This window comes from Styela clava, chromosome 13 (assembly GCF_964204865.1).
Source record: "Styela clava chromosome 13, kaStyClav1.hap1.2, whole genome shotgun sequence".
In the NCBI taxonomy this organism is placed as follows: domain Eukaryota; kingdom Metazoa; phylum Chordata; class Ascidiacea; order Stolidobranchia; family Styelidae; genus Styela; species Styela clava.
Genome location: NC_135262.1, coordinates 7,506,296 through 7,532,841, shown reverse-complemented (window position 1 = coordinate 7,532,841; position 26,546 = coordinate 7,506,296). Strand labels below are relative to the sequence as shown.

Genomic DNA, 26,546 nt, shown 5'->3' with positions numbered 1-26,546 from the left:
CTCGCGGCAGAAATGTTTCGTGATATTCATGTTTTTTCGCCTCTTAATGACGAGGAAGATCTTTTATAAACATTACTAGAATATAATCGCAATCTTTCCATTGGTTCAAGTTTGTCGTTCTCACCATTATGTCCAAATCACAACCATGTGACATCGGCAAGTTTGAAACTAACGGGAGAATATTGGCGATCGCTGCCTGAAGACATTACGAGGTCCCTCGCGACTCCTGTCACACAACTTAAGTTAGATTCCCATTGTGTCTGAAACGTATTTTTCTTATGATACGTTTATTTTGTGCTGACGAATAAAATGATGATTAATTGATCTATCTGCCTCTTGGTGAGCACTCACACCAGACTTGCATTTTCTATTGAAATTAGGCGCGGCGATGTGGCTCAACGGGCTAAGCGTTAGGAATACGCTCGCCACCGCACCTCTAATTACTCTGCTCGCAGGTTCGAATCCCATGCAGAGATGGTTATGTGCGAGAGGATTGCTGGACTCCTCGCCGTCGTTGGGTAGTTCACGTAACCGCTGGTCGGTTACGGCTTCCTCCACCACCAAGTCAATGCTTCCGAAAACAAACAATATAACTAATCCCATACCAGACTTGTAATGGTAACCGGACGAGAGGCTGTGGTTCGCCATATGGATAAGCCGTCTTATCGGCTTTCCTCTCCCCCGGGATAAATATGTAAATCCTATCCTAAATGGAATTCACTTGCCCACTTGGTTTTATGCTATTCCAGATTCGAACATAATGCACATCCTTGAGTGTTTACATAGTAAGCTTCAGGTCAAAGTAGTTAACTTCATCAATTATGCCTGATGCTGTGTGAAATCTTTACCAAAATTCAGTTAATCGAAAGAATCGTCATAACGACTGCCAAATTCAGACGAAGTTGTTTGCAATCTACGTAAATTCTCATGAAACAACGAATATTACATTGGATAGAACATTTTTTTGGTTTAGGACAGGTATAAACGCCAATAGATTACAAATAAAATGCAAATATTTTAATACCAAAATACAGCTCCGTTCAGCAAGTTCATTTTCCGAGAGAGAAAATTCCCAGAGACGCAAATCGGTTTTTATCATACCTCACTTGCTTTTTCAAAATTCCAAGTATATTGGTAAAAATAGTTTAGATGTGAATATATAACTTAATGAAAGAAACATTAGGAAAAAAATAAGAGAATTCATGCAGGGGATGCAAGCATTGACTACTGTGTTGAAAGTGGTCAATGCCTCACAATGCAGAGCTTTGCCTGACAATTCAATCAAGGCCAGCATCTCATTTGAGCCTTTACCAAAGGTATGTAGAAAATTACGCAAGATTATTATAAGATAGATCTGGCAGTAGCACCCTTACATCATTTTGATCGCATTGTTTTGATACCTTGTATTAGTGGGCCTATTCCAAATTGAACCATTTACCTTGCTGGGAATACCAAAAGGTTTATAATAAAACTCTATCAAGTTGTCCAAGTTTTTGTTAGACTTGATGCAGCCAAACTATTACCGGTATATAGAACTTTAAAATCACTCAATATTTGAAAATATATATTACGAGGATCACAAACTTGCAGCGCATATTAATGCTGTTATATTCTATGGTCGCATCATTATATCTGTGAAGTCATTACATTGAAATCAAAGGAGATTGAGAAATTATTACATATTTTGAGTTTATATGTTAATGAGGTACCAAAAACAAATACGTCATTCAAACGAATAGCTATTAATGATAAGATCTAGTCAAAGCTCCAGCGAAGACTGAAGTTTTTAAATTACGCTTGATTGGCAGTACAGGCAGCGAGTAGTCCTCAAGAATCAAATTTGCAAACTATATTGCAGTCCGATAGTCTCTCATGAATAGCGCTCATTTAAAAAGCAATTTCTAATGTAAAATAATCAACATAACAGAGAACAATAAAACTGATATGGCATTTTATCATTCTATGTTGCGGATGACAAAATATCTATCTCTTCCAACTAATCCACATCGTTCTGGTCATGCATTTTCTATTCCCTCTGTTATAAACTGACATTCATTTTGATCATTCACATCTTTTGGCTTTAAAGGTGAGCGATGATTGCTCATGTTGCTGGTATTAACGGTAAGAGCATTACGAGAAGGAATAAAATCAGGTTCATATTTCTTCAAAGCCAACAACGCTCTCTGCAGTTCCATAGCTGTTTTGGTGTGTGCCTGTAACAGAGAATACAATAATTAACTACAGATAAGTTGCAAAGGTGTTGTTCTATACCTATTGTACTAACATTGCCTGACTATGCAACTAATTGGTTAAATTACAGGTCGCACAACTGCCCGACTCTCAAAGCAAATGCGCATTCACTCAGGATTGATCTCCAGGGGTGAAGATGCGGGCACCACTAAATGCCAATAGCAACTGACATGGGGTCAGATGCCATTACCCCAATCAACATCTAACCCAGAGAACAATGAAAATATGCATGAATTAGTATATAGTAACTGATGCTGGATTTCAGTACAATTAGAAAAACAGCTGAAAGGTAATGAATATATAGATAATACTGAATACTGAAATACTCCATTTGAAAAAGCTCACCATTTCAAGTGTATTGTATTTCTCTTTGAATTTTATCAAATACTGAATTTTTTGACGATGATTTGAATGTCCAGCTAAAGCAGCATTTTCAGTCATCAATTCTTCTTTTTTAGCCCGAATCTTTTCAAGTTCCTGAATAAATCATACAAACAATATTGATAATATAAAGGCCAGAAGAATGCCTGCATATTTTGGAGTTGTACGAAAAACCCACCCATCTCTGTACAAAGCAGTGGAAAGCACCCATATTAAAATGTCATTTATACATCATAGACAAAGATTCAACTTTGTGATGTTATTCGCTCAAAAAAATATGGTGATCAAAAAAGCATTTTCAGTTATGAAATAAATACAATTTAAATATATTTGATGAATACGGACCGATCCATTTTGCTAAATATTTGTGAAAAATCACTTTTCTTTATGACTAAGGACCAATCAATATCAAATTTTTAGTACATGAATATGGAAGAAGCATCGTTTGGCCTTTTTCCATTTCATTTTTTTCAACTGATACCCAACCCCCTTGTTCATATATTTCAACATTGCTCTCACAGAGTCTAACGTTTTTTTTGTTGAAATGTTTAAATATCCAGAAATTACCTCTTCCGCATGTTTTCTGAATTGCTGGGCTTCTTCGAGTTGATTTTGCATATCTTGAAGTTGGTTTGATTGATCTTTATTGTTGTTTTTCAGTGATGAAACCATTTGTTCATACTCCATAGCCCTACAAAAGATTATCTAATCAGTGTTTTGAAATTTAGAAACTGAATGAAGCCTTTATAACTGTTCATGCTGAAATGATCATGATGAATGCACTAGTTTTTTTTGTTGAATATCTTGTTATTTATCCTGAAATGATGAACCCTCTTTGGTATTTTATCCCATAATACCATACTTTAACAATTTGTTGCAATTAACAATTTTAGGACTGTGACGAAACATCAGATTTTCAATAACATTGTTTGAATTGATACAAAAATATAGGAAATTATATTTACAACATTTCTCTTGTTTCTCTAAGTTCAATCTTGTGTTTCTCAACCAATTCTTCTTTCAAGCTCTCAATTTTTTTTAATTTCACCTAAAACACACAAAAGACAAAGTTGACGATGAAAGAAGTCAACTCAACCTTTCGTTGCAAATTTGGCTAGTTTAGCCTATATTACCACCACCACCAAAGGACACAGTATTTCACCAAAATTTTGCATTTTATTTTAAATAAAGGGTAAACTTTTTATTCCATTATGGTTAACCATACTGTTACATTTCTACGCCAATCTTTTCAGAGTGAACTCGGTACTTTCATCCTCTCAGGCCTTATCGATGGTAGCCTTTATGTCCATATATTTGAGATTTGGGAAAAGACAAACTATTCAAATATATTTTTCAAGGTAAATACAATTGGAAAGAATTGCTACAAACTCACAAAACCGAAAGATTCTCTAAAAATTAAAAGAAATGAGACAAGAATATTATAAAAATTATTATTGAGTTAGAGTCGAGGCTAACAATTTGATTTTATCTTATTCACTTGAGTTTGAGCTATGTTTCGTTCGTTTCACATAAGCTGAAAAAATCAAGATGATGAAGTCACTGACAATGTGATTACCGTACAATGATGGGCTAAGGACAATGTAATTTAATACTACTGAGGTAAAATCAATGTGAACCGTCATGGGAGTAAGACAAGGCCAACCTCAGTCTCCTTTCCTTTTTCTATTATTATTTCTTCTCTTTTGTTAATTTCCTTTTGTAAATTTTCAATGGTTTTCTTAGTATCTTCCACCTTTTCTTCTGCAATTTTTAGTTTTTTATCTAAAGCAGAATATTGTTCGTTCCAGCAAATCACGTCTTCTTGTAACGACTCCATCTGTAAATTTATTACGAAACTACATAGATGTATTGCAACACAGGTTATAAGACATAGCAGATTAAGAGCACAATAAGGGAGTTGCAGTATGGCATGATTACACCAGAACCGGATTCATATTTTCAAACCCCCCAGAATCAAAATTTTGAATTCGTCGAGTAGAGATTTCTACAGCAACTAAAAATAGTTGACCAATCGTTCCTAACAGGTTATTAAAGAAGGTTCCTATTACCAATTTTTTAGCATTCAAAATTTGATTTCTTAGTTGCTGACCGCCAACCTGATTGCCGATATAAGAATAGAACAAGAGAGCAATACTCAAATATACGAACACAAAGTAGTACAAGTAAGCAGTTGGTCACCGTAGTCATCTGGCACCACAGTATATACGACTTCATGGAACCACAAGATCGTTAACGTGAAGACATAATCGCAGAAATTTTTTAAATAAACAAAAGTAATAGCCTTCTAGCAAAAAATACAATCTTTAACCACTGAAAATTTCAAAACAATTGGTCTAGTAGTTGAAGAGAAAAGCGATTTTTATAAAATTGATGTCTAAAAGTCTTACCTGAAATTCATATTTCGATTCTTTTGTTTTATAAACTTCTCTTTCATCATTCAATTTCCTTTCAAACGTTTCCCTCAATTTTCTTTCTTTTTCCAAATAAGACTCAGATCTTTTCATCTCTTCCCTAAATTCCTCTATTTCAGCTTCATATCCAATATTTTGATTTTGCATTTCAAAATAAGAACCTTGCAATTCCATGTATTGTTTATGCAGTGTTTTAATAGCAATCTGGTAAACAGTAAGTTAGTGATAGGAATGGCATTGCATAGATCAGGGTGGTCCAAACCCTGGCCCGCCACTTCATAATCTGTGGCCCGCGTCGCATTTGCGGGAGGATAAACAAAAATCTCATTTGGTGTTGTTTCGCCAGAAAAATCTTTGGACATATTGTTACATCACTAATGTCACCGAAGTGACTAGTGTTATGGCTAGTTGTAGCGAAGTTGAATAATGTGCTTGGCAGTCTATATTGTTAACTGCTGGATTTCTATTTTTTTGGTCAGGAATATATGCTAACAAAATAGGCTTCATACAAAACTAAAAATCGAGATTGGAATTTATTAGCCTAGGTTGACTATGCCTGATAACTAAATATTATTAATCGCCTGTATCTCGAATTTACTAAAATTCGGTAATCAATTAATCAGCAGATATTTGTAAGTTATTTTGTAAACATGAGTTTGAAGAAAACTGACCAATTCAAACAGATTTTTGACTGGATATGGGATGGAAAATACCACAATGCCTTCTTGATATGTATGCAAGTTGTGTCAGTGACAATCTAAAGCAGCATTTTCTCCTTATGGCAGAGTTGGAAATCTTCAACTAAATGTAGATATGGTACGATCTGTGCAGGTTTTAGTGAGTTTTCTGGTGGTTTTTGCGTGTTTTAGCTTGATAAATGACAAATAATGATCAATATGTTTGGACAATAAAAATGTTTGTTTTGTATTGCACTGTTTATCTATTCTTGGCACTATTGTGGCCCGCGAACAATCCAAAAATAATAGTGTGGCCCGCAAGACCGACAACCTTGGACCACCCTGGCATAGATAATAAAAAATTAAGTCAAAAGTACCATTTGAATGAGGGTGTCCGTAGATGACTATTCATTGGATTGCCATTAACACACAATAAATAATGGAAGACAAAGTTAGGTATGAAAATGAACAGACTAACAGTACAAAATTATTCTAAAAATTTTTTTTTCTAAGGATTGGGATAATCGTATTATTGTTAGGACAACAGACCGTGTTGAACTATGTCAAATACTTACATGTTATTTTCAGTATTTCGCACCATTAGTTTCATTCGCTGCAATATTTTAAAATTCTGTTTCAGCGCAAAGTTTTTTTTTTCGGTACATTAGTAATTTTATTCCAAGGAATCCAATCGTGACAATTTCAGATCGCGCTTCCTTTTCTTGAAATGTGTTGGGAACGATCAGACTCAACAATTTAGCCATTGTGCTCATAAAAACACATTTCCAATGTAGTATGAGCATATTTAAAATAAACCCTACAAGTTAAGTTTTACTTAAACCAACCTGATCTTCCAATCTCTCCTTTTTCACATTTTCTAACTCTATATTTAAATTTTCTTTTCCTGTATTCAGTGTAGTAATTTCCTCTTCCCTGATTGCAAGTCTTTTTTCTAATTCAAATTTAGAATTGCGCAATAATGATAATTGTTCAGAAGTTGTTTTACTTTCACCTTCTAATTGTTGTTGCAGCGTAAAACAGTTTTCTTTTTCCTGTACCAAAAGTGCTTCTTTCTCCTGACGTAGAAAAATGACATAGTAAGTTCCATATTGAGTTTAAAACAGGGTGGTGATCTGATCGAATTAAGCGACTTTTGCGTTAAAAAAGCAGTTACCAAAGAGCCCCGTAGAATACTTGAAATAAAACTTGGTGAGCAATATGTAGCTATATGGACGCAGAGGTCACTATCCCTACTGGGCCTTTTTGGACCACCAAATTTACTGAAAAGGTAGACAGACAAGAATGACAGAATAAAGAGTTCCCATATTACATAAAAAATGTTCCTGTGAATCGAAATAAAAAAGTAAAATTTTGGGTGAAATATACGGGGGTCCTATAGGGCTCGGACTTCTAGCAGCTTTGATCATTTTCAAGCGATGAAAATTTGAAATTGATTGATCCCTCAGTTGTGAAGAAAAGCGGTTTCTCACAACAGCAATGCAGAAAAACGATCTATTTGTACACTTCGCGGAGACAAAAGCAATTTTACTAGCCATTGCCGAGGCTAGTTTGCTCCAGTTTACGACTCCCACCAGAAACAAAGCGATCAACTTTTTATCTCTGAAATAAATATAAACTATCTAAATTCAAATTATCGAAGCAAACCTTCAAATCTGCAATCAAGTCTTTGTTTTTAATTTGTTCTGATTCTAACAATTGAGTTTTTTCTTTTAATTTTCCTCCAAAGAATTCGAGTTCAAGTTTTTGATTCAAAACGTCAACTTCTAAAGTCTGCGCTTCTTTTAAATAATCTTCGTTTTCTTTTTCTATTTTAGAATGGTGGATTTGCTTCTGGAACAACTCTGCTTCCAAATTAGTGATTCTCTGAAACATGTGAGTGAGTGTGTTATGTGAGTGAGACTCTTGCTCGCACCTCGTGCTCAACACCTCACAAGGGTACTATAAATTGGTCGAGCAATACAGAACGGAAAGGGTTATAGCCTTTTAAAAATACTAACTTCTTATACTTTAGTATGCACAGGACAGAACTGTATGAAAAAATAAGTTATTATGCTGTTAATGGCAGCGGCTCAAGATGTTTACACTATAACCGTGTTGGGTAGAAGACCACAGGACAGAGTCATTTGTCGAGTCCATCAAAGTTAAATCTGAATGGTGGTTAGTTGATGACGAATGCCTTCGAATCTTTGATATAAGGTGACTCTGTACAACTTAAGTACATCAATTACTCAAGCCTTCCAACAATAGAATAGCCCTGATGTTCCACAAAACACTCTATGGGATTCTGTAGGATTCTGTGGAAGAATCTCGCTCATTGATAATATAGAATTTACATATTTATCCAGAGAAAAGTCGACAAGATGACCTAATCAAATGTCGAATCACAGCCTTCCGTCCGCTTACACTCCCGAACCTGTGTGTGTAAACTGTACAATTTGCCAGTTTTATTTGCGTGAAACAGTTTCTACTTTTAACAACAGTGAAAAACTAACCCATAAGTCGCTTGAGTAGTGTAGATATGAGCATGATTGTATGAACCACTCTAGGGCCAAGATTTCAGCAGTTTGTGAGATAAATGCAAGAAATGAAGATTCAATATATTATTTAACTGTTGTGGTAACTCCGCATTATTATCGTTGGAATGACCAATACCAACCTTCATACATTGATATGTGTTTTTACTTTTCCTAATTAGGGTTCCATGTAAGCCAATAGCATACCACACAAGAGGGAAAAAGGTTGAACAGCACTGATATTAAATAATACCGTTGTTAGTGACTTTTCTTTGTCTTTATATTCTTTTATCACTTCCCCTTGACTTTCCAACATTATCCTTGCCTCATCAAGTTCTTCCATTTTACCTAAGAAAATAGAGAAAAAAGTATATCTGCTATATCTGCATGCTGAAAATAGATATTTCCCAAAATTTCCTGTCCATATTCGTGATCGTGACTAATTCTGAATAAGTCAACAATGACATTACAACTAAAATTTGATGCATGACTGAAATCATTGGCTTGTTTTCATATGTTCATATGTTATCTTTTTACTCAATTGGAATCGGCCAAAAAAACGGGATAGACGAAGCTTTTCAAATTTAGCTATCGATACTTTAGAATGGAAGCTACTTGTAAATTTTGTAACAAAACCATGTTTTTGAAACAACCAATTTCGACGCTCACTCTCGAAAATACATTTAAAATAGGAAATAAAATGATGAAGTGTAAGAACACCATCTATGGGGTCATGGGTCAGGAAAAGCAACTGATTAGATTAAGCATATCAAAACAGTGGAATAATAGAAATTTTTTGGATTATTTAATTAATTAGATTATTTAATTATGAGAACTTTAATTCATAACAAGATTAAAACTTATGATTAAATAAACAATTTGGTGCTACATAATTTTGTTCATTTCCCGGAAATATGTTTTTACTTGAAATTCTATATCTTCGTTACAAAATTTACTTGGCCTTGGCTTATCATACAGCCTTTAAAAAGATCATTGTAGAATGGGCAAATATATGAAATGCTTTTTACCTTGAAGATTTGCTTTATGTGTCGCTGCATCAGCTTCCAGCCAATATAGTTGATTTTTTGCATCCGAAAGATTCTAAAAACAAAATCCAAATTTCAAACCACAACCCATAAAGTTTGATCAGGATGGATAACAGATAAAAATACTTAGAAACCAAGACTAGGAAACTATAGCCATCCTTAGAATACAGAGGAACGATGACTCCAGACTACAAAATTTTACCCCGTCTCTCTAACTCTTGCACACATCTTTCTTTTGCCTCTTGCGATTGTCGTGTGTGGCCATGCACAGCCTAACGTTTCAATTTAGTTATGACAAAGTTTTGTTAACTCACCACAACACTATCTTAATGTTATTATTTTGTTCCTAGCTCACAAATTCTTGCCATGTAGTATAGTTAAACTGTTGCTGGATCCCTTTTCCGACTCTAATTCATGAAGATTGATAGCTAAATTATTAGAGCCTAATTTTTACACAAGACTGTCAAGGAAATAAAAATCGATAACAGGACCAGACATTTCAAAAAGGAAGGAATTGTCAAAAGACTGGATCAACTGCAGTGCTTCTTGTATGACAAAAAAACTTTGCTGTTTTAAGAGAATACAATATTCTTTGCCACTGTAACAAATCATTTATGTAACACTTACATGATCGCCAGTTCGAATGGGAGAAATTTTCGCCGCTGGTGCACAAAACCTTGCCTACCCCTGGTTTATGCTATGGAAAATTGGAAAATACGACAGACTACGAATCCAGTGAAAACATTTCGGATTCCCACTACACAGATCTAGACCAATCAGGATGAAGTTACAAAAGCATGAGTATTAGTATACAAACCTGCGTAATTAAAGCTAACTTTTCCATCAATGTATTTTCAGATTTCCTAACTGAAGCCAAATCACAATCCTTAGATAAGCTTTCTTCTTTAAATTTTTCCATTTCTTGTTTGACCTGTGATAAATATTGAAAAAATAAAAAAAAAATTATGTTACATCGTTACATGGGACAGTAAGGACAAAAATGATCATAGCTCTGATTTTGAAGTGAGCTAACAATTTTAGAAGACTGACCTGGGATCCCATTCGCCAAACTTCGTAAAAAGCCGCGTTTACGAGCACGTAACCTTGTCTCTCAAAAACGCAGTTACGAAATCTCGTTAAGTGCGATTCACGAAACAATCTAAAAACTTTACGCACGGTCACGCAAGTTCTCTCGAAATCTAACGCACAGTCGTCAATGAACAAAAACCACTGTATGATCACTCAATCGTATCATTCACTGCCGCCAGCCTCCCAGCGCAGATAAGCCTATTTTGCAATAATCTCTGTTTTACTTTTTGCAGCCTGTGATTTAAAGTTTGGGGAATATAGCAGTAATCTATGGATGAATGGAATAAATTCTTAGATACATATTGTTAAACTACTTCTGTAACAGACAACAAAATAGATGAATATGTAATCCCATATTTGATGTTGGTACGTTGTTAGTTGGCATATGTAGGTTGGTCCACAGTCACTAGACTGCAGTCACTCCTACCTAAGTTAGGCATTTAGAGATTTTTGATACAAATTTTTGTATGCAAACACCACAGCATTTGTTGGGGTGCATGTCGCACGTACTTGTCTTAGGCCAGTAAGGTATTGAACATGTATCCCGTCTTAGTTATACCGTTTAATTATTATGTAGATACTGTTACAAACAAACACACATACATTTTCACTTTAATTCATGCTAAGAACAGGCCGAACTACTGTTAACGAGTAAAATTTTTCCCTCGTTAGTTTGCGAGCACTCCGGTGCGTTAAAGTACGTTGGTGAATACAGATTCTCGGTAAAATGAGAGAAGACTCTTTACGAGACGCCTGTTTTGGCGCGCAAAAATTTCTCTCGAATATTAACGATACTTCGAGAATACCATTTTTGCCTTTTACGAGAAAGTGGGTGCTTTACTAACACGTTAAACGATAAAGAAGTTTGGCGAATGGCGCCCCAGAACAGGACTCAACGAAATGATTTTAGAAGTTAGAACAGTCATTTACTTGAAATATATATAGCAGTGAATTTGGTGTCGTCAGTTTAAACTTGGCGTCAAATCAAAACTTCAGTTAATTTTAGATTTTTGTAGTAATGTTGATCATAGTAAAAATTTATGCCAGAAACACATAGAGCATCAAGTTCTGACTTGGCATTATCAACAGACAACCAGAGAAAGAACGAAGACAAAAAATCTCAAAGTTTGATTGGATTTCTCAGAGTTCAGAACTGGGTCAGAGTCGAATATTTTTTTAATCTGGAGTGCGAGTTGAATTAGGTTAACAACCCAGAGTCGAACTTGTTTTTAATTTTTCAGCCATGAGTTTTGAGGCAACTATAATTTTTTTATAAGTTCACAGATCCAATTTAAATTATGCAGTACATGTTAATAAGACCCATTGCTGTTGTTTTTATGCAATGCAAATTTCATGATTGACTTCTGAAAGCCATTTTTTATTCGAAGAAAATTTTGACAATAACACCGTCTTAAAACTACAAGAAAACCAAAATTTGATATGTGCAAGCCATCTTCAATTGAATATTAAGAATATTTACGGGTGGTGAACTTAATGCTTCTAGTTTCTGTCCAATATGTTTGATCTTCATTATAATTTACAAGTCTGAACTTTCTACTCTTAACAATTTAAAAGTTCGACTCATTCATCTCTGGGTAGTTTGAAAATACAACTGTGATTCCAATATCAATAAAAACAAGCCAACTCTTGATCCAAATCCCTAGCAATGATACATGAAACAAAGTAAAAAAAGATTAAAATTGTACAACATTACATACTTGTTGAAGTTCTTCCTGTAATTCTTCATGGACCATTTTTTCCATAACTTCAGGCATTTTTTGATCCGTTAACATCGATACATTCAAAAAGAAATCATCATCAAAAAGTGCTTCAGAACCTGTGAAAATGGAACAGAATTTTATGAACACTAAACAGTGAACACTGAAATAAAAAAGCAACAAGTAATTCGATTTATTGAAAAGGAAAAGATATGACTTATCAATAAAGTCAATGGTTTTCAATTTGTGATTTCAGGCATTTTCAAAATCGGCTCTTTGATAAATGAATCTAACTCGAGTCTCCCGACATTGGATTTCTATAAACGATCATTATTTACTACAGTGCCGGGTCCCTAAACCCGGGTAACGAGCCTATTAAGTCTCATCAAATCCGAAGTCGAGTCAATCGCTGAGTTAAGTCTCATTGGGGGTTAGTTGATCACAGGTCAGGTCGTTCCATTTCGAGCAGGGTTCCTGAACTTTTCAGGTGATGGACCCCTATTTATGAATCTTGGTTATGACTGATCCCCATCCTATGCCGTATCAATTTTTATGCCTAACCAATGAAGAAGGATAATGTTTTCATTTACAATACGACACAAACGACATTGATGTGATGATGCGGTCGCTTCCTACTGCATAATTTATCAATTCTCGGAGCAATTTGTTACAAACAAACTCTTAAGTCAGACTCTACGGCAAGTCTAGACCTGTATTTTGTCTTCATATTGGTAAGAGCTGAAAATGCTGCCTCACACATGTAGGTAGTTTCAGGAGCAAAAAAAAGTTATTGCATTATTTGACTATAATGGATATTCGTCCGCAACGCTTGACCAAAAATTTGCAATGGCTTTCAAATTGAAATCGATCATTAAAGATCAATCAGACTTTTATCATATCTTTGCGGACCCCTGTGTAGACATCAAGGCCCCCAGGGGTCATGGACACTCAATGTGAGAAACACTGATTTGGAAGACTCTCTGACAACTGGTAACTTGAGTCCAACTTGCAAGACTGTTCTACTATAAACGTTTACTTACTATCTAATCCAGATGGTATCGAACTACCTCGTGCTATTTTGGAACGTGACGAACTAGCACCTTCTGTGTTTTTTCTTTTGGGTGTTGTGATGCGAATGATGGCATTTTCATGCATTTTACTTAATCTTCTTCGCTGCATTGTGTCCTCAGCTAGATTAGCGTGTAAAACTCCTTCCAAGTCTTTCACTTGATTTTGTGTGCTTTTAAGTTCAGCCTCAAGGTTCGCGCTCTTTTCTCTAAACGAGGGTGTATGTTACTTGCAGAGATGGGCCAAACGTAATAATTCACTTCTTCGAGTATATTACTTGATTAATTAAACACTTTCACAGCTTTTAAAAAAAGTCATTTCATATTCATTCGTCGAAAAGGTAATCGGAATGATGATATAATCATATAACGTCTTTATCATATGGCGTACTACAGCCTCTCGTCCAGTTAGCAATCCATGTTGGGTATGGGAATATATAATCAGTTATTTGTTTCAAATGCACGAGTGGAATTGATACATGAACCACCCATCAGTGACAAGGAGTCTAGTAATAGTAACCCTTTTGATATAACTATGCCACACAGGATTCAAACTTGCATACCCGTGTAGGGTGATAAGAGGTGCGACGGCGAGTATGTGGCACAATCCGCTAACCACCGAGCCCAGAATTCAATCATGTAACTGTCGTGCATAATAACAGGGTCGTAAAATTGAAACTTTGCAAATCTGGTTAAATAATTGAAATTATACTTTTTCTAATAATATACTTACTCTAATTGTGCAAATTCATCATTTCTGGATTTCAATTTTTGTTCCAATTCTGCTATTTTTGCTTTGTCAGCGGCATCGTTGACAAAATTTGGTGTCGAACCATTGGAATCGAAAACAGATTCTCTTCTGCTATGCATGAACGAATCTGGTTCCATTTCACTGAGCAATTGCTCGTACAATTGATCCAGTTCTTTTTCTTGTTCTTTTAATAGCTTGAATAGAAATTTTACAGTTTTACGGCATCTCGACCAAACAGAATTTACTTGGTGATGATGTAGTTAATATTATAAAATGTTAATATCTTCATTCGTATTATAAAGAAATACATTTACGAGATGACAATATTTATTTTTGAACATGCAAAGAAGGACCATATAGGAATAACAATGAGTTAAAGTCGGGATATTGAGCGCCCCTGTTTTGAACACAGATGCTAGGGAGCTAACTGGTGTTAGGCGTTATCTGTTTTGGCACCAGTCCGACTTTAACAAGTGTTTATTGAAACAGTTAACATTAGGAAAAAATTTTCAGAATCACAAATACAAAAGATTTATAACAGAATAAAACAATATATTTAAAACAGATATACCATATTATGACCTTGTCCATAAATATGAAACAGATTGCCTCAAATTTAGAGTGAGGGGGGTTTCACTCCGTCTTGAGTGAGTGCCCTTTTCTCGCTGAGCAATCCTATATATAATACTCAAAATGTTCGGTATGTACCTTGACTCTTAATGTAGTCTGTCGAAGTTTTTCGACTTCGTGTTGTAACTCCGTTATTTTCGTCTTTTGTAAAGCAACTTCAGGGTTATGCAAAAGCTGTTAATAATGAATATGATATATTTATAAATTGCATCTTGAATATCTCTAATATTGAGACTTATGAATTTTGACTGTTGTTCTATACAGGATGGTATAGTCTGGAAATATTCTACAATAGACTCGACTCGAGAATTTTGACTCTTGATACTGACTTTGAGTTGGTGAAAATTTGGATTGGACTGAAGCTCCGAACTTAAAAAATCATATTTTGATGATGAGCTTTATTTGGCATACCTAATTATTTTAAGAATTTTTGTTAAAAATTTTGATTTCTATTATCACTGTAAAAATCCTGAAAATCATAATCCAATCGATTCAAATTCCAAAAATTACTCAAAACAAGGTCACACTCACTCAGTCATAAATAAAGGAGATTGATATTTGAGACTGAGAGAGTAAGTCCAAAGAGCTACAGAGTCTACTAGCCTGGTCTTTCACAGCTTGCAGTTCTTTTTTCAATGCTTCAATTTCTTCATCCCTTTCTGGAGTTTTTCCTTTTCTCAACTCAGAAATTTTTGAATCTCGTAATTTAATAATAAAATTACGGGACATATTAAAGTTATTCATTTTTGTGATATGATTTTTAGTCGCTTCTAGTTCGTCTCTTAGTCTGTGATTCATTTGCATCGCGTTAAAAAACATTTGTCTTATATCGTCGTAATAATAATCTGAAAAAAAAAAGGTGTCATTATATTTGGGCCAGGTAGAATACACATAAAAAAAAAAACAGAATAGGTTTCTCTAACAGTGCCTTTGTCCTGCGAAGGGGCCACATAGCGGTTCTAAATCGGCAGTATTGGCATCGCAGGTTAAAAATCTTGGGTTCAAATCCCATGGTCACCACCTGACCCAGGTCGTGGTAAATGCCGTTCCTCTAAAACTATAGCAACTTCATACCTAGCAGTAGCTGCTCGTACAAGGCTTCGTTCGAATTGAAAAGCCTATAAAAACGACATTAAAAAATATTGAGAAGTAATACTGGAAAACTTTTCGATCATTTATATGAGCCACCAATTGAAAAATTACTACGTTTAAAATATCAGACAAACCTTTAGAAAGTTCAGATTCCACTTGATCACTTATACTTGCTAATGTTCTGTTTTTTCCGCTACTTTCATATCGACATATTATGGCTTTCAATCTTTCTATCTCAGTCTAGAATAATGAAATATGGCTTACAATTACAAAGGCCATTTTATTTGATTAGGAGATACTTTTTGCTGGTCAGAAGTTAAGAATATAATATATAGAAGCAAGCTCTATGACAGGACCGATAATGAAAATGCCAGCGTTTCCCAACTGAGTAGAAATATTTCCCCAAGACGAATTTTTGGGAAGGGAAAACAAAAAGTATTACTTTGTATTCTGTATAGTTTCAATCAGGTGTGTGCAATGTACGATCCGAGGACCGAATGCGGCCCAAATTGTGCGAAAGTGGCAATTTTGAATGGTGTGCGGCAACAAAAAGAATTTTTGATTTAGTTTAATCTGGTTTGTGTGAGAACTGAGAAGTTCCAATCTCTTTCCAATCACTTTTGTGCCTGCAACTACTAGAAAGCACATTTGAATAAAGGTGCGGCACGTGGCTTCACCCAGTTATTTGTATTTGACCCTTCTGTATTAAAGGTTGCACACCCCTGGTTTAAACAATAGTATTATTGTAAATTTGTACTACATTTTCATGCACCGATGAAAACTCATTAAACTGTGCAAAAGTCAGAGTAACAGTTACAGTTTAAAACTTAATCCAGCACAGTAATCAAATGAAAGCTAAAGAAAGTATTGTTTTGTCACAATGGCAGGAAAAGAATCAAAACAGTCTGCCATTGAATATTAGGAAATTTCTTAAAAAAAAAAATTAAATTGCATTTACCTGTAATTGTGTATAATCTCCTTGAGTATTTTCATTCACTCTTGCTCTATTTTTGATTTGTTTCGCTCGAGCCGCGAATTGTAGAGTAGAAGTAGTTTCACCGAAGAATTGTGCGTTCGGATGAACATTAACGATTATAAAAGTTTTCGCATTTCCACCAAGAGAATCCTAAAAGAAATTTTAAGTTTTATATCACGGCTCTGGAAAGAAATTGGCAACAGATTATTGACCGTTGACCCCAAATCAGAAATTTTGACTCCGACTTTGAACCCCAAATTCGGGTTGATATTAGTTTTGTCTCTAAAATCAAGAAGAAATCAAACTTGATTGAAAAAAACTTTGGCATATGCAATCCTCATTTAATAGACTAATAAAAATGCTTCGTCCACTTAGAAAAGTTTGATTTACATCATTCTCATGGAAATACTCAACTTCTCTCCACAAACTTAGGCTCAATGATAGTATTTTTTACAATTACTGAAGATTTGGAATCTTAATTTGCGATGCTAACATAATTACAGTGATAACCTCGGTTGGCAAACATAATTCGTTCAGGATAGGTGCTCGACTAAAAATTTGTTCGAGTAACGAACCTTTTTTTTGCACTAAAAAATGGAAATTATTTTAATTCGTACCTAAGCATTCCGAAATACCCAATTTATCAACAAAACGTAAACGTACCTAAACAACATAATTATTTAAACGTGTATTAATAAAGATAAAGATGTGGGTTCCATGGGTGACGTCATCCCACTGGGCGGCACACTCTTGTGTTTTAGCACTGAATTTTCGTTCGAGTATCAGGTTGTTCGATTACCGAGGTATCACCTTATAGTTATAACAGGCCCAATCGCAGCACACCACCAGGTCCCCGCGATTTAATTCCAAACTCTACCTACTTAGGCATGATATTGATGTATACCATAATTTTGTTTTATAATCTTGATTAATCCAAACTCACAAATAACAATAACAAACAAACCAAGTGAATAAAAAACAAACTTCTGCCTAAATCTCACCCTCAATAAAAATGTCAACTTTGAGTTCCTGTAAGAAATATGTCTTGTTTTATTGTGAGCAACATCATCTAATTCCATGATAACTTGTCCGAGAACTGAAAGGGATCCGTTTATTTTTCCGGCTTCTTTAAGCTGTGTTCCACTTGCTAGTGTATCTTTTTGTCTCTCAGAACCAGCCAAATCAACAAGATTTAATACAGATTGTCTCACTTTGGTAATGCTAGCTGAAAAATTAAAGTTAAAATGGAAAATTAAGCTTGTATGCACATAATCGAGCATCGCTCTCTTGTCGAGAGGCAGTCGAGATGCGAGGATGAGTAGCGTCATCTCACTTGGCAGCATGCTCGTGTGTTTGAGCATCGATCGAGTGCCGCATCATTTTGACTGGAATTTTTTGGTCAACTACCGAATTGTTGAAGTATCGAGTCGTTCGACTACCGAGGTATTTCTGAATTTTCATCCATCCCAAACAGTGCAGGTTGCAACCCTTTTCACTGAATGGGTGAAACACACATTATATATTTTTCACGGATAACAAGAATGTGGGTCATAGTCTCATAGATTCACAATTTATTAGTCTTCATTTATGAGTAGTTTGTGAACTTTTTGCAAAATTTGAAGTATTATTTATAATATAGATTTTCAGAACTCTTTTATGGGTCCATTTCTGATTCATGATTCACCTCCAAAAACCACTGTCCCTGGCGGAGCCACCGCAAATAAACGTTCCAAAGTGCGGAACAAGTAGACAAGTGGTACATACCATTTTTGAGACACTTTATTAGAGCGTTAAATTAGTTATCACCACTTGTTCTGGGGTAAGATTAACACAAAATACAAACCGGTATGTTCTTTAGTTTCGACAGTTACTGTAAACACAGCATGACTTCTAGAACTCTCTCTATTCATTGATGTTGAAGCAACTCTTCTGTTACACCAACCTTCTGATAATATCTGAAAAAGTTTCGAAATTCTGAAAGTGTATCAAAATTTTCTACAAAAAATAAAAAAAAAACACTCATTTCATCAAGTGTCCTAAATTTACAGCATATTAAAGAAGTCTTGCGTACACCAAGCAAGGTTTTTGTTATCAAAAATAGATTTTTTCAAGCTTGGAGCTGCAGTCAAAAACCCGGAGTGAGAGTTGAAGTCAAATTTTCAAGAATACTGATTGTAAATTTTCTCTGATTCCACAACCCTGATTCTTGTCATGCCCATGGATAATATCAACATATCATATGCCTTTAATTCCAAACTATAAATAATTCTACTTTGTGACCACTTTTGTTTGTCCCCAATTTTTTTTAAACATTCATACCCAGTGTGAGTTTATTCTCTACTTCTCTACCTGAATCCTAACCTTAATTTTCTTCTTCTGTTTAGATTAATCTACGATTTCAGACGAGGTAACCACTAACCAACCATACTTACATTGAAAGCTTCTGAGCCACTAGCGACACATTTTTCAATATTTCCTTCTACAAAAATTCCTAGTATATAATCGATCGATCGATCTCAGACAAGGTAACGAACCATACTTACATTGAAAGCTTCTGAGCCACTTGTGACATATTTTTCAATAATTCCTTCTACAAAAACTCCTCGATTCTTCGATTCTCGAACCTGAAGTTTCGGACTTGAAGGATCGAGTAAATCAAACACTTGTTCATTGTATATCTCAAGAAACGATGCTCTGCATGTGCATTCAAATTGTTTTCCATGCTGTTGAAAAAAATCTCATTTTATACAACGTATTTTGCTCTGAACAAGGCTCTACATAAGAGACTACTACCAGGTAAGGAGCTAGTATAGGGCGGAATACTTGTGGTTCAGCATTGCATAACCATTTAATTACACCGAGGGTGAGGTGGCAGACAATAGACATGGGATTTAACCTGTGAAGCCAAGATATTCAATTATAACGCTTCAACCACTAGGCCAATAGGTGAAAAATTTTGGCGGACCATCTTTATACAAACAAACTGAGCTTATGTGATAAAATATACACGTTAGGAAATTAATGTTGAAAATATATTCAAAAACGAAGGTGATGCTATTTAATGCGATATCTGTATTTGTTTACTGGCTATCAACTGTTCCTAATTTGAAGATATGGTGGAAAGCAGTAGCTGATACAGCCTAGTTTGATATTTCGTTTTTGTAGTTTCAATATTGAAAACCCGGCCTCAAATGAATACGATGTCGAAAAAGGTAACAATGCCTGTAAAGCTCCTGTAGCCATGACTATTGGTATTGGGTATTGATTGATGTTTGTTGTTTGATTGATATTGAACTAACAATGGCAGATGAAATGTACTGAATAAAAATGGTGGTTATAAAACAAGTAAACCAGTTTGTTATTGCAAATGACTCCTGAAAACACACTTAAAATAAGCATCAAAAATGTTAAGTATAGGAAGACGTTTTATGAAGTCAAGGGGTGGGAGGCTGGGAACAATGTTATGAAGCAGGATTTACCTGCTATAAACTATTCGAATATAATCGTACCATTTCTTGTTTTCTTTGAATAAGTTCAAACATATATTGCAGACTTCTTGGTATAATTCCTCTCAATCTGTGTTCAAAGCTTGCCATGGCATCTTCACCTGGACCCAACATTGTGTAGGTTTTTCCTGATCCAGTTTGCCCACTAGAAGTTAAAATAGAGAGAAACGCTAAAATATATAGACAAGAAGATTTTGTATCGGTACTGTTACAGCAATGCATGCGAGCGCCAAAGATTGGAAGATCAAGTGTTGTGAATAAAAAACAGTCCAATTCAATTGAAGTAAATCGTCAAAACTTTTCGTGGAGTATCTGGTTCCATTGAGCTCGGGAAATTCCGAGGAAATTTGAAAAAAAATACACAAAATGGCCTTTTAGCGACTTTCTCTATCTTCAAATCAATTGGACAATTAGTTGCAATCAGAAAACAGTTTTTACCCAAGAATGATAATTGTGTCACCAACAACACAAATCCAGCAAAGTTTCCATAGGTCGATGGCAAATTTCTTCACATAAAAAAACATTCCCTAAAATACTAATACACCGATTTTTTGAAATTAATTTAATTAGAATACCATTGAAATTAATTTTAAGGCTTTGTATGAAAAAATATTGACAGTTTGTATAGGTCTGGAAAAGTGGCTCTCAACCTTTTTAAGCCAAGGCCCTTTTTAGAATTTGTCAAGTCTCGCGTCACACCCCAAAAATAACTAGCTGACAACAAGCTACAAATAACAGATAGTGAGGGGAAAGTATATTTTATTCGAAAAATTGTTGAAAATACGTGAAGGGAACATTAATAATGAAATAAAGTAAAAGTTTTAAAATGTAAATATCCAAAATAAGGTGGGTGAAATCAAATCTAAAAAAAATTCTTTACGGTATTTTCAATTAGCTCAGTCCCAGTCTAGAACATCATGCCAATACTCACTAAGCAAATATGGTTCCATTGTAGCCTTCTACGCAACTTTCAACAATTTGTCTTCCAACACTACTGAAGACAGTTTCCTAAAATTTACAGCAAAAAAAAATTTAATCATTTATAATAAGTAGGCCTATACAAAATTTAATTGCAATCTATTTTCTGTACACTGTCGAAAATATTTATAAATTTATTGCGAAAAAAGTTGACAATCATTTAATCACCTGAGTTGTCACTTGATCGGCGACGTGATCGAATTGATACAATTTCGGATTTGAGTGATTCTGGAGAATTATTTCTTGTTCAGATTTGACAGTCAAGCAAACGTTTGTTTCTGTAACCGCTGGACGAACACGAACAAATATTTTGATACAATCTCCACCCCTGTCAACTTCAGAATTCGATAGTTTATCCATAGTAACAAGGATTTTATGTAAGGAATATGTTAGGATTAAGATTCTAAATTGTATAAACAAGCAGACACATACAAGAATTACACAAAAATGATACATAAACAGTTATTTGTCCCTATTTTGACCAATCTGACCTATTCTGTGACAATTTGTTCGTCGATAAGTTTCAACAATAATTAAAAAAGGTTCGAGGTAACTATGCATTCTCAACAGAAAGCTTTCAATTGCTAATTAATATTTTGTAAGCGAAATTACAGCAGGTTTTCTTCAAATTTAGATCTAAAGTATGAATAGAAATCCTTCAACTTTGAGTCAATTTTTGTCAATAAGAGGACGAGACTCTTTTAAAAGACTCGAAGTTTGGAGTCTCCCCTTTAATCCGTATGTTATTTAAATCCAGGGAAGAAAATCTGAATTCTGAGATTACAATATATTAATTGAATGGAACTTAGCACATGATTGTTACAATTCTAACAATGATTTAATGAATAAATTCTTTAATAGAAATAAACTTATCCGAAAGAGTATTTCTATCCGTTATCACTGTCACTGTCTTATTTAAAAAAAATGTTCTCGGTAGTTGCAGAGAAGAAAAATTAAAGAAAATCACAAAAATAATGATCATTGATAAGTGCTTACTAAGAGAAGTTGTCACTGTTGTCTTTGTGGCCATTCAGTGAAAACCACAAATTGAAATTCTATGTTTAGTTATTTTGGCTATTTTTGTGATATAATTTTACCATTTACCTTTTTAACATTATTTGACCCTTGTAGTGAAGTATGAAAGATATTTAGTCAATTCATATAACATGAACTAGTGAGCCCAAACATGGCACTTTGGGTACAATAAAACATTATGTGAGGAGGTTGTAAAAACTTATGTTATAAATTGCTTGTCTGAAGACGTCTGACTTCGGCCAGATGAAATAATAAAGAAAGAAATTGTGAAAGTGTGATGTAACATAGGAAACAACAAAAAAATAAATAGTTCAGTAGTTTGGAACAGCTACCCTAATCAGCCATATATACCATGCATTTGAAATTTTTTTTCAACGTCTGCCATATATACCATGCATTTGAAATTTTTTTAACGTCTGTGTAAAATGTGAATCTCAATGACAACATTGGACATGGCACTACAGAAAATTAGCAATTCAGAATGGTTGTCGAACAAATGCGACATATTGTTACGCAGCTTCGTTAATTGCCATCAAACAGAATATGCACACAATTTTATGAAAAAAAACACTAAAATATTACTTATTAAACCCATAATTTCTTGATTTCTGAATTTTTAGCCTGATCAATTGTTATTTGGGCAATTTCACTCATTGTTTTACTAACATCCTCAATTGTGCCGCCAGCGTCAACGTGCACCCAGTGACCTCCTGCATTACTAAGCGTCATAAAATTATTCACAACCCGTTTTTGAAAATCTCTTTCTTCATAACGTTCTTCTCCAAATCCAGAACGACGTTGGGCTTCCTCTGCTTTAAGATTTAGAAACATGACGACGTCTGGTTCTGGTAATCCAACGTCAGATTTTTTACACCATTCTATATCCATTCCTTTTTTCGCTGAGCTGTAAGCAACTCCAGAAAAAGCATAACGATCAATGACAAGCGTTGTACCATTGAGAAGATCCTTTTTCATAGTCTCATTTGCTTCCCAGCGATTAGCGGAGAATAATAAATGTATAGCATGGTCATCAAGATCGCATCCTTTTTTCAAATAGGAATCAATCATTTCACCAATGGTTGTCGACCGGTCTGGAAATTTCATTAGCTTCGCTGATTGGCCTCGTTTTTGTAGCGATTTTACCAGAAGATCGCATTGTGTTGATTTTCCAGTTCTGTCGATACCTTCAACAACAATTAACGCTCCACGAGATATTGGTCGCATTGTTAGGCTTGCCATATTTCTGAAACAAAAAACCGGGACGAAGCGGATAGGACAAGCCAACTTTGGTTTGATTCTAGGGGTTTAGTAATACTCTGATCGTTTACCATACCATTGTGGGCATATTATAGGGACCAAAATTAGCTGTGAATTATATTGAAAAATCCTCTATTGGTCTTTGGAAAATTGTTCAACTCATTAGAAAACTTGCACTTTGTTTTCGACATTTTGATGATTCAACGACAGTACACTTGGATGTTATATTATATATATGTTTCATACGTCATGTCATAACAATTTTCTCTCTATCTGAACTAGTGAGTGAGACGCAAATCAGTGGTAAATCGGCTGCGTCCGTTGAAAAAAAAGCAATTTTGTAATAGTATCAAATAGAAAAGTTATTTATGACTGTCATACTGCAAAACCGGGACATTTGAGTCCATCGCCGGGACGGTGGAAAACACGCTAAAACCGGGACTGTCCCGGCTAAACCGGGACGTATGGTAAGCCTACGCATTGTGATTGTGTGGTATACAAAGTATACTACTACTACCGTACCTATTACTACAGTACTACCAGGAGTCTTAGAAAGAAGGGATAACTATATTGATCATTATATTGAACGCCTTCCAAATTCTACAATGCTGTTCCACATGCAGACTTGTGAAGTGTGTAATATCAGAATTAGTTTGTTATTAAAACAAAGATGCACAATTTCAGTACCGGTACCGGTACGGTACCCAAACAGTGGGATGAAATTTATACTGTCTGACTGTAGTGTTTTTAATATTTGTAATATTTTTAGTACTGGTATAATGATTGTCTCACTCCCTGCCTTCAGTTCCATTACACTGCGGTAGCCTACAGCATTAGGCTATTGGCAGATTGGGTGTTATGTGTTTCTCCTGAAAGTCACATGCTATGCCTAGTGGATCATTGGATTTAACACACAGACACATATAGCTGTGTTGTGAGTATTTTTTTCTCTGAACCTAGTGCTCTGACTACCGGTACTAGCCTATTGCACAACGACTGGAAGTTAGACCCAACACGAAGCTATAAAATTACTGAAAATAAAAATGTTCTGGAGTCTGTAAGTTAACTGTATGATTACCCATTTTTGCGATAGGAATTTGAATGTTTAACCAAATTTTCGTGACAAGTTTTAATACCGGTATCTAATAATTACAAATTAACCGGAAAATAAATTTTAATAAATGTGAGTTTTGTAGTCCAACAGTGTTTTCTAAATTAACTTTTCTAACTTGGGATACCACAAAATAACCTGTCCAGTTTTTGTAATTGAAAATTCCCGCCAAAATCGGACAACACTAAAAGGCTGAAGGAAGAAACGGATGAAGTGGAGGGAAAACGGAAGTTGAAGTGTTCCCAAAGGTGAAAAATTAAAAAACACTAAAAGGCTGAACACTAAAAGGAAGAAGTGGATGAAATTTCTTCCGACGGGTAGTTAGGTGGCTGAAGTCACTAAAAAGCTGAACACTAAAAGGAAGAAGTGGATGAAATTTCTTCCGATGAATAATGAGGTGGTTGAAGTCACTGAAAAGCTGAACACTAAAAGGAAGGGGTGGATGAAATTTCTTCCGACGAATAATGAGGGGGTTGAAGTACTAAAAAGCTGAACACTAAAAAGAAGAAGTGGATGAAATTTCTTCCGACGAATAATGAGGTGGTTGAAGTCACTAAAAAGCTGAACACTAAAAGGAAGAAGTGGATGAAATTTCTTCCGACGAATAATGAGGTGGTTGAAGTCACTAAAAAGCTGAACACTAAAAGGAAGAAGTGGATGAAATTTCTTCCGACGAATAATGAGGGGGTTGAAGTCACTAAAAAGCTGAACACTAAAAAGAAGAAGTGGATGAAATTTTTTCCGACGAATAATGAGGTGGTTGAAGTCACTAAAAAGCTGAACACTAAAAGGAAGAAGTGGATGAAATTTCTTCCGACGAATAATGATGTGGTTGAAGTCACTAAAAAGCTGAACACTAAAAGGAAGAAGTGGATGAAATTTCTTCCGACGAATAATGAGGTGGTTGAAGTCACTAAAAAGCTGAACACTAAAAGGAAGAAGTGGATGAAATTTCTTCCGACGAATAATGAGGTGGTTGAAGTCACTAAAAAGCTGAACACTAAAAGGAAGAAGTGGATGAAATTTCTTCCGACGAATAATGAGGTGGTTAAAGTCACTAAAAAGCTGAACACTAAAAGGAAGAAGTGGATGAAATTTCTTCCGACGAATAATGAGGTGGTTAAAGTCACTAAAAAGCTGAACACTAAAAGGAAGAAGTGGATGAAATTTCTTCCGACGAATAATGAGGTGGTTGAAGTCACTAAAAAGCTGAACACTAAAAGGAAGAAGTGGATGAAATTTCTTCCGACGAATAATGAGGTGGTTGAAGTCACTAAAAAGCTGAACACTAAAAAGAATAGGTGGATGAAATTTTTTCCGACGAATAATGAGGTGGTTAAAGTCACTAAAAAGCTGAACACTAAAAGGAAGAAGTGGATGAAATTTCTTCCGACGAATAATGAGGTGGTTGAAGTCACTAAAAAGCTGAACACTAAAAGGAAGAAGTGGATGAAATTTCTTCCGACGAATAATGAGGTGGTTGAAGTCACTAAAAAGCTGAACACTAAAAGGAAGAAGTGGATGAAATTACCTTCCGACGAATAATGAGGTGGTTAAAGTCACTAAAAAGCTGAACACTAAAAGGAAGAAGTGGATGAAATTTCTTCCGACGAATAATGAGGTGGTTGAAGTCACTAAAAAGCTGAACACTAAAAGGAAGAAGTGGATGAAATTTCTTCCGACGAATAATGAGGTGGTTGAAGTCACTTAAAAGCTGAACACTAAAAAGAATAGGTGGATGAAATTTTTTCCGACGAATAATGAGGTGGTTGAAGTCACTAAAAAGCTGAACACTAAAAGGAAGAAGTGGATGAAATTTCTTCCGACGAATAATGAGGTGGTTGAAGTCACTAAAAAGCTGAACACTAAAAGGAAGAAGTGGATGAAATTTCCTCCGACGAATAATGAGGTGGTTGAAGTCACTAAAAAGCTGAACACTAAAAAGAAGAAGTGGATGAAATTACCTTCCGACGAATAATGAGGTGGTTGAAGTCACTAAAAAGCTGAACACTAAAA

General features: G+C 35.0%; 2 protein-coding genes across 2 annotated transcripts; both read right to left on the bottom strand.

The window, feature by feature from the left end:
* Nucleotides 1-902: 902 nt before the first annotated feature.
* Nucleotides 903-21,583, bottom strand: LOC120332826 (uncharacterized). The gene is made up of 24 exons (XM_078119108.1): nt 21,296-21,583; nt 21,081-21,157; nt 20,153-20,294; nt 19,187-19,366; nt 18,487-18,598; nt 17,645-17,868; nt 16,626-16,793; nt 15,802-15,907; nt 15,179-15,420; nt 14,654-14,749; nt 13,928-14,139; nt 13,168-13,403; nt 12,128-12,246; nt 10,138-10,251; nt 9,303-9,375; nt 8,528-8,622; nt 7,406-7,624; nt 6,586-6,816; nt 5,040-5,267; nt 4,295-4,468; nt 3,597-3,679; nt 3,199-3,322; nt 2,596-2,727; nt 903-2,213 (listed from the first exon to the last, which is right to left on the bottom strand). The coding sequence occupies exons 1-24, from the start codon at nt 21,581-21,583 to the stop codon at nt 2,016-2,018; spliced, it is 3,873 nt and encodes a 1,290-aa protein (XP_077975234.1). The 3' UTR covers nt 903-2,015.
* LOC120332844 (thymidylate kinase-like) lies at nt 21,529-24,695 on the bottom strand. The gene has a single exon (XM_039400164.2). It carries the CDS (start codon nt 23,399-23,401, stop codon nt 22,748-22,750), a length of 654 nt encoding a protein of 217 aa, XP_039256098.2. The 5' UTR covers nt 23,402-24,695; the 3' UTR covers nt 21,529-22,747.
* Nucleotides 24,696-26,546: the final 1,851 nt, after the last annotated feature.